Below are 9,670 nucleotides of genomic sequence, written 5' to 3' on the forward strand. Positions count from 1 at the left end.
AATTAAAACAAACATAAGCAAAAATTCAAGGCTAAGCCTTAGCCTCAGTCAGAATAATGCATAGGCTTTGTTGGAGGGCCGGAGCCTTGTGCAGGACTGGATTTGGGCACCCCTGACCTAGGGTCACGGCAAAAAAAAGTTATTAAATTTGGCCAATCGATCTGCCAGTGCGAATTATACCAGCAGTACTCCTACCCCGCCCTCATCTGTAAATTTAACCGTTGGCACCCCACGCTCTGATTAGCAGATTATTCATGTTCCATCATTTTTAATTCCTTCTCATTTCTCTTTTGGCTACAAAAAAAAATAGCTTAAATGGCTGGCTTAGCCCCCCCCACCCATCAGCCTAGGGTCCCCGAGAAGTTATAGTCCGCCCTCTCTCTAAATTAAGAATGTACAGTTAATACCATGGTAAACAAAATAAATGTATTAAAAGTACAGCAATTAAGTCTTTGGAGATAACACAATGAAAATATTTTGTTTGCCAAAAGATGTTTAATAAACCCATTCATCCATCTTCTGTAACTGCTCACCCTATTCAGGGTCACAGAGGTTTAATAAACCTCCTAAAAGAAAAATCACGTAAAATATTATACTTACATATGCCTATAGTTGCACTCCGACTAGGCGTCCATTATGATGCATTTGACAATACCTACACACTCCCTATCAGGTTTACACTGTGCCAACGTTAAGTTACCTTGTGGTAAAACCAGGAAATGCATAGGAAAGGACTTTCTAGAGGCACAAGGGGATTCATGGAATCCCAGCAGAAAATCCACAATTGACGCATCATTGTTCAGCTGTGCTTTGCCTTTTAAACATATAACTTCCCAAGTACTAACTAAAGCGCTACAAAAGCAGAATACAACATAAAAAAATTGTCAGCTAAAATGATCAAAACTACAACTTCAAATCCAAACCAGGGATGTCGAAGGGGCATGGATACCTGGGAAGATTCAGGAGGCCCAACAATGTACAGTGGTTCTAAAATCTACCCTGGAGGACCCCCCCCATCTGTAAAATCTCTAAGGGGGCCCATCTGTCCCAAGTCACACCTCCTAGTCTATAGAGCATGTGTATTCGATACTTTCCTTTAACCAGTTATACCAAAAATATCTGCAGAAATGGTACGTTTGCTGTCACATGTCTGTTGCTCTGTAAATTCCATTGATTTTCTCTAAGTCTTTATTAAAGCTTCCAAAGATCACAGGTTTTAACACTGAAACAGGAGGAGGCTACACACAAGTCAATGTTTGAACAGACCTGCTCTAAACCGGGCATTTCATACCACATAAGGTGTTTTCCCAGATCACTCAAGGCTGAACATATTTTACACAGAGAATTGAAGCCAAAGCCCATACTTTTTATACTGGTCAGTGAATAAATGGACGTCCTTTGAGACAATGCAGATTCCTAAACATATTATAATGTCTGGATGACAGCCATCCAAACCCAAAACCACTTTAACCAGAATATTGCACTAAGCAGTATATAGGTACAAAAGTAAATGCCAAAAAAACAACTACATATCTTCTACATAGCCATTTCATGGATGTAGTTAAAGTCTCCCAACTTCCACAATGCTTAAAAGAACTAATAATTTTAGCCACATATTTGGCTCCTCATTCCATCTAGTAATGACATTACCTTAGGCTTGGTTTAAAAAAAAATAATAATAATTCAGAGGGTCAGATTAACAAGGTTCAACATGTATCCAGGTGTAAGAGGGAAAATAGGAATTTCAAAAAATGAGCCTGTCCTAGGATGGATACAAATTCAACTAGGATTCAGCGCAGAACTCATTAGGCAACAAATAAGGAAAATCTGGTGATGTTCCCATTCATCCCAAAAGATTACCGGGATGCAAGAGAAACTGGGGGACAGACACTCAGAGAATAAGACTGGACTTCGCGGCCTTGGGTAACTGGGTTCCTCCCAGTACTGCCTAAGAGAACAGGAAAGAAAAGCTGAAAGAACGGTAGGAACAATAAGCTGCTCCAGAGTTAAACAGAACGACATTTGAATGCACCCATCCACTATTATTTTTATTGACATCAACCCCCCCCCCCCCATTTAAAAAACAAAAAACAAAAAGAAAACAAAAACACAAAAGGAGTGCTTATGGGCTAGCAGAGAAAAAAAAACCTCCTCAGTAGAATATTCAGCAAAGTTTATTGAAAACTAACTGATAAAACAAAGTACTAAGGTTGTTTAAACATAAAAGGAAGAGCATACGATAAGTAAAACAATTAGGAGGAAGTGATGCCCAAAGCACATATTCAAAAACACTGACAATCCACAGAACCATTACATATTCCGTAAATGTGAAAAAAAGTATAATTTCTTTGAAAACTGAAAAAGGAAAAAAAAAGAAAAAATAATCCCACCATTGCCAACCACACAAAAACATTTATGCTTGCTCATTGTACAGATACCCAAGGCCAAAACACCCAGGCTCACACAGGTAGATAGAGGGGATATTTAAGGAAAATGGGGAGGGAGAAGAAACGATAATGCAAAAGTACTTGTTTGGTGCCAAACTGTTAAACTTAAAGTTGCTACTGCTACCAGGATTCCTGTAACTGAAACCACAAGTACATTCAGGTACGCAGTAAGTTTTTCTATCACCCGGCTTCAAGGATACAATTAAGGTTTTGCTAAGTGCGAACCCACTGGCCCAAGTCCTCCAACGGCGACAGAGAGCAAGAAGGCAACATGCCCACCCCTCAGCCCAGCGTCCTCATCAAATGTGTCTATATCAATCTGACTTTCAATGTTCATTAAATGAACCTACCATAGATGGTAAAACTCTACAACTACATGAGGTGGATATTATTTTGAGAGAACCCGCAATTGAAAAGCGGTGAGCCCCAGTCAAGAAGACACCCTTCACAACTTCTTTCAGGGTATGTGACCCCGTAAAGAACAGGGTAAGGGTCGGGGGGGGGGTACCTTTTAATTTCTTAATTTTAATTTTACATTTCAATCAGCAAGACAGAACATGGAGAGTGATGCAGAGAGGAAAAGGGTTATATTAAAACAAACAAACAAAAGAATAGCAGTAGCCGGCTACAGATTCTGCGTAGCTGATTATTTAGACTGAAATGGGCGAAGCGGCAGCATCTTACAGGACATGCTGGCAGGGACCTGCATCGGAGCACGAGATCTACAGTCATAGAAAGTATAAAAAGGTTCCTTTTTTTCCTTTTTTTTGCAGCAGTCAAAATACTGACATTTCAAAGTAATAGTGAGTTTTACATCATAAAAACCATGGAAGGTAGAGACGTCATGGACCCGGTGGGAAAACAAAAGTCGTCTCGCTACAAAAAAAAAAAAAGAAGTGAGAGTCTATTTTGGGAGACACTCTTCATTTGATGCAGAATTTGACATTTGCCTTCAACTCTGACAGTTGCAGTGATGTATTGTGCCAAGTCTCTCACACCTAAAGGGAACTTTAAAATATAAATAAAAGGGGGATAAAAGCAAGCTTGGGTACCCACAGCATGATTTTACAGGTTTTATGGAGTATTAAAGTTCAGCTCGTAATTTGGGCACAGGCCACCTACAATCAGATCCTTCCTCCCTATATCACAATGTAGCCAATAAAATAAAAAACCAAGACACCTGGAATATAGGAGAATCAGGACAGTAAATGGCACAATATCATATATATTTATAATATACTCAGCTTCAAATAAGTCCTTCAGTATGTCTTTTTGTATGGAGCACTTTTGAAGAATTTGTAGAGGAAAAAAAAAATCCAAATGCCTTCAGTTATGCAGACATCTTGACGCTTAAGATGGAGAGAATTTTTTGGCCTGCGCACGAACCCTTTTCTCATATTCTACTCTGTTTTGGCTGAAATGGACAAAAACAGGAGTTAGATCACTTATCGGAGAACAAGACGCTGCAAGACTTCCACACAAGGTTTAGTTTTTACCCATCTGCACTGCACTGACACCTACTGTCCAAAGGTCAGAGGAACAGTTACAACAAAACAGGACTGGTGATAATGGTCATCTATCAGTGATTACTTACAGATGTACTTTATTAAGCCAAAACGCAACAAACTGCTGGAACAGCTGAAGCAATTTACGCAGGAGACACACTCACCAGTAAATTGTATATGCCTCTGCTTGAGCGGGGTCCTGGATGTTCGGCTCGTTCAGAAGTTCCTGTATCCCTAACAGAATCTTGAGAGGGAAGGAAAAAGAGATTTAAAAGATTACTAGTAGACACACATCCAAAGGAGAAGTTTCTTGTTGGACTTATACTGATGGCAGCAAAGAATTTCTAGTCAACCTCCTCTACCTTCAAGCAACACCTTTACTTCTCTTTCAGGAATTCCTCTACTAGCCAGATACCTCTGTTTGCTGGATGTTGATAATGTTGCACTTCGGGTCACTTAATTCTCATTAGGGCCTTACTTTATTGAAGATGTTATGCAACTCGTGCTCCTATTCCACTTCACTCGTAACTGGCCATTCGTTGGAAGCACAGCCTAGTGCCACCAACGCCTAGTCAACTCGGACTACACGTGTTTGTAATGTGTCGTCTGCCCCATTTACACGTCTCTTTCTATAAGAGTCTATTAAATAAAATAAACAAATGCAACTCCCCACAGGGATTTAGACAAACAATCTTACGGTTTCAGGTCTGTTCTGACCCCCATGCAATTCACTGCACAGAATGGTTTCCCCCCACAGATCCATCAACGTTCAAAATATTAGCTAAGCCATGCTTACAGCGATAAGACAACATTAACAATAACATGCGCTATGTAAGCCACAATGAACGGTTGTCTATTTGCAGCCATGGATAGCAGATGACTGTGCTGCAGAAATCCACAGAGGGAAATGACCGAGTGCACCACTGGGAAACCCCATCGGACCTTTTCAATTACGTCAGACATAAGAGAAAAACGTATTGAAGCCATCAGCCCCCAGCCACAGCATTTGCAAGGGCAGAAATCGACCAAGGTTACAATGACGACAACCTGGGCCCTGACCACCACACCTGCTTTATTGTGATGGCAGGCCTCCAGTCTTTGTCTTCCTCCAAGATGGACAGGCAGACTGTGCCGGATGGATACACATTGGGATGGAACAGCGGAGGTTCAAATTTACCTAGGAGGATGAAAATGGCCAACACAGTTTAGAACATCCAAGAGAAACATACAGGGCATGGATATGGAGGAAGGAGGGCAGGACGTACACTTCGGAGGAGATGAGGGATAGTCGTCCTTAAACAGCATCCGGAGTTTAAACAACCCTCCTTCCCAAGGGGTCTGGAGAAACAGAAGCTCATGAAACAATCTCAGATGTACAGAAGTTCAAGCTCTTCAATCCTGGCACTAATCACTTGCTTTCATGCCCCAATACGGGATACCCAGCAATGCAAATTAACAAACACTTCTTTAGCGACAAACCAAGTATCATACATTTGCAGTGCATCACACATTCTGCCTGTTTACTACCAGGTAAAACGTTACAGTTATTAAACTGATGAAAATGCATGACTATCTGCAGCAAGTGAGCATCACATCCAAATGTAATTTGAGCAAGTAAAAACTGGATATTACTCCTGTGTCAGTTAAAAGCCAATTTCAAACAGTGGAATGCAACATCGACACTACATGCTAAATGCTAGTATGAAAACTGAACTCCGAAAGCTACCTGTGCTGTAACTCCTTCAATCAGAAAAAGGACACTCCTCCAGGGTCAGTCATACTGCGTGACGTAATACTGGATGCAGAGTCATGTTGCCCTGCTGTACCTTTATACATGCTGTATACTCGCCTCTATTCAGGTCACAAAGGCTGATATGTGATCCTGTTGCTTACCCCTTTCTTCCCAGGAATAGCACACTCCCAGTTCATCAGGTTCATGGTTCCATCAGGATTCTTTGTTGGTACTGCCACAAAACCCTGTGAAAGGGATGCCACTTTAGACGCTAAATCCAACTACTCATCTAGTACAGGTTCACTGGGAGGCTGCTGGAGACTATCCGACACAACAGAGAAAAAGGCAGAAGACACCCTGAACACATATAGACACCCCCCACACACACACAGCAGGCTATTCAGGGAGGCCAATTCACATAAATACATGTCAGTGGGCCCCAAATAAATAGCTGAACCCCCTGCAACATTGGCAAATTGACATGTTCTTCCCATCGCAGACATGTACACTATACAGACACAATGAGGGACTTCAAAGTGGCTTTGTTAGGGGGCATTGTGATGAATGAACTTGACAGTTCAGTTCAAGCACAAAAAAATATCCAAATCAAGCATCTTCCAAATGAAAGCTCCTCATCATTGGCTACTTACAAAAGGGTGGTCCTTTCGCCAGGCCTTCCTCTCCTGGGCAAGTCTGCTCAAAGCTATACCAGACATGATGTGCAGTTCACCTGGAAGCAGGAAGACCTCATTAAAGCCAGACACAAAAATGTGCAGAAACTCAAATCACTTGGAAAACAAGTGCACATCTAAAAAAATAAATACATCAAGAGGATATGAAAACAGAAGGTGACAATTACAGAAAATAACCAAGGACAGGAGGGGAAAAAAAACTCAGTTAATTGAAGCTTAGTTTAATATTTCAAGAACATTAATATAATTCATAAAGTCATGTTGCTTGCTAGTTTCCACAGAAGTGAATTTAGAGAAACCTACAAAGGCATCGGGAAAGACTTGCATAAAATTTCCTGTAGAGGTCTTGCAAATGCATTTAGAACACTGTACGATGATACAACAGAATAACCAATCGACTCAAAACTGCATTAAACTTCGACTCCAATCAAGGACTAAAATATTAGTATTAAAACCTACATACAGAAATGGGAAGTGAGCATAACACCAAAACAAACCCATAATCAACTTTAAAGGAATCAAGTTCATACAGTGAATATTCTGTATCAATTAAAATTAGTATTAGTATTCACCTTCCCCTGCTATATCATGACGTCACATTTGGATTAAATGCAGAGGACACATTTCTTTGTTGTGCACTGTTTGCTGTGGTGTGTTAACAATGACCACTGATCACTAAATTCTAATACAATACTACATGTCATAGTGGGTAAGATCAAGATAGTCATCATATGCTCAGTTTTCAAGTAGCAGTCAGCCCACTCCCTTTACAACATTCTGCCCATGGAAAACCCCTCCATACCCCATTCTATTTAAGCTTGATACTTTATGTTAACTGACTTGGTTCAGCAATAATCACTAAAGTCAGACATGGCAGTTCAAAGTCAACCTTACCGGAACATTGTATACTACTGGAAACACGACCATTTACAACGCATTACAAAGACAAGCAGAAATTACAACAATTCATAATTATAGATTTTAAAAAGACGTCAATTTTTTTTAAACACATGAATACCTTTTAGTACCACAATTATATCTATTTAGAGCTGGTCTACTCAACTGGGACAATCACATTTAAACTTTTGTGCTAACGATTTCAATGAAGACTGCTAAAAATTACTGCCACAATGTTTTATTTTTTTAACATACAAAAATCATTTAACTAGAAAGTATTGGGGATTGTCATCCATAAACTAAATGCCAGATTGAAAGGAAAGGCTGTCTTTATACACTTCATGATATGTTTTAGTATACAAACACCCAACATCTGTACACTCAACCCATATAGATCTCTAAAGAGCCATTTATTATACTTTGGTTATACAATTAAATCCCCGTAGTGCAAACATTAGACAGTGTAAAACTAGACATATCCCTTACCTTCATTCAAAGTAAATGCTACGAGAGGTATGTGTAACAGACGTGGAAATTAATCAGGTAAAGATTATGACGGAACAGAATTCCTAACAGGTAGTTGAAGGACCAAAGAAACTTCGTCTGTTACAACAAGCTATACTGTTAGATCTGAAAAGGACCATTTTAAAATTTAAAACGCAGAAAGTACTGTTTGTATCAAAAACACTTAACCATGCATTAATATTCCTTAGATTTGGATGAGTGATGGGAAGCCACCGGTTATTTTACAGAATCGCTTATTTGCGGGCAGTCTGCTCCTACCAGCAGATGGCTGACTGCCTTAATAAGACTGGTGAGGAGATCATAAGCCGTTCCTGGGGAAAAATGTTTCGGGAATGTTTGAAAACACAAGCCCGACCCTGCGAAGAGGGGGCGGACGGCGCCGGTAATGGCTACAGCACACAGTCCGGCCAGGCCCGCCATCGGTAAGGCACTGAAAACACGGTATTTTGTTATATAAATCCCGGCAAGGTCTCTTGTTTCACCAATGCAGTTTCGAAAAATACATCCTCGTCGTCTTCTTCCATAAATAAAGGAATTCCTTAAATTTTTCACATGTAAACATCAGTGATGATAAAGTCGGGTAAACGCATCAGAGTAAATGGCTTCAAGTGTGTCGGACACCAAAACAATCACCGGTTCGATTTACTTCCTCCTTTAGTCAATCAAACCAGCCGCAAAGTACTGGTCGGAGCATGTTAATGTGGAGAAATACAACTCCTACCAGCGCCAGATGAGGCGATATAAACAGCAGCCAGTCTGCAGGGACCAAGTCTCACCTGCAGCCCAGCGAGTGTGATAGCGTGCGTCTCAGCCAGCCGATCTTACCATGGAGGCTACAGTCACACATTTCGAACTGCGCCCGCTCCCTAATCAACACACCCCGGGATCGCCGAGCCGTTGTAGTTAAAGTAAGTTCTCGTGCCGTGGCTTTAAACGGATATTGAGACGGAGAACGATGCTTCCCCCATAACGGCCCAGGACAAAGAAGCAGGCTCTTCTTCGCCCCAGTCAGCCGTAGCTAGCTACTAGCTAGCTAGCTAAGATTCATTCACACAGCACCCAAACAAAACAACACTAACTCACACAATGTAAACACTAACGGGGCCGCAGTTACACTAAATCTTCACGTAGCTAACGATTTCTTACCTTGTGTAATAATAACGTCTACTGTATACAAAATGTTATGGATTTTTTTGTTTCAAAACTGTTAGCCTTTATAGTAACCGTATCTAACTCGGGACAAAACCCTGCCAAGTTTCCCTCCTGAAAAGGCACCGAATTTTTCCCAGGCTAAATAGGACCTATTGCGAAGCCCAAGACCGCCTGAATACAATTGTGGATAGATTTAGCTACGTTTATGTTTCTGTGTATGATTTTATCATAATTAATACTTTTCGATATAAAGAACCGAAGATTTTCATATAATTAATATTTTTCTATAGAATATAAAAACGGAGTTCTTTTGAATACATGTTTACAATCTACTGTGTCATATAATTATTTGCATGGCCAATTAACGGTTCCATAAGCTTGGCGTTTTAATCTATTTTTAAATAAACAATTTGTGGTTTTGTTTTCGCGTTATTTTTGTAACGGGCACTAGCTTGGACACCTATTAATTTAAAGGGGCCTTTTTTTTAATGTTTTAGTGTAGTCGTAAATTAGGAAAATAAATATACAAAATAATAATAGAGATGTATTACTTTTTGTATTTCTAATATAACGATCGTTACATTATCTGCGTATGTATACATATCGATTATTATTAACACATAGGAGTTTCTCGACCAGATTCATTGCAGAACTTTTCTCATTTTTGATTAATAATCTCTTAATATTATGAAAATAGTTATGATTTAATTACAGTTTCAT

General features: G+C 40.0%; 1 protein-coding gene across 1 annotated transcript; it reads right to left on the reverse strand.

The window, feature by feature from the left end:
• Nucleotides 1–2,156: 2,156 nt before the first annotated feature.
• Nucleotides 2,157–9,102, reverse strand: LOC125741959 (SUMO-conjugating enzyme UBC9-B-like). The gene is made up of 7 exons (XM_049013536.1): nucleotides 8,945–9,102; nucleotides 6,335–6,414; nucleotides 5,846–5,929; nucleotides 5,218–5,290; nucleotides 5,020–5,129; nucleotides 4,117–4,196; nucleotides 2,157–3,861 (listed from the first exon to the last, which is right to left on the reverse strand). The coding sequence occupies exons 2-7, from the start codon at nucleotides 6,398–6,400 to the stop codon at nucleotides 3,798–3,800; spliced, it is 477 nt and encodes a 158-aa protein (XP_048869493.1). The 5' UTR covers nucleotides 6,401–6,414; nucleotides 8,945–9,102; the 3' UTR covers nucleotides 2,157–3,797.
• Between the last annotated feature and the right edge of the window lie 568 nt (nucleotides 9,103–9,670).

Source organism: Brienomyrus brachyistius, chromosome 5 (genome assembly GCF_023856365.1).
Source record: "Brienomyrus brachyistius isolate T26 chromosome 5, BBRACH_0.4, whole genome shotgun sequence".
NCBI classification, from domain to species: Eukaryota; Metazoa; Chordata; class Actinopteri; order Osteoglossiformes; family Mormyridae; genus Brienomyrus; species Brienomyrus brachyistius.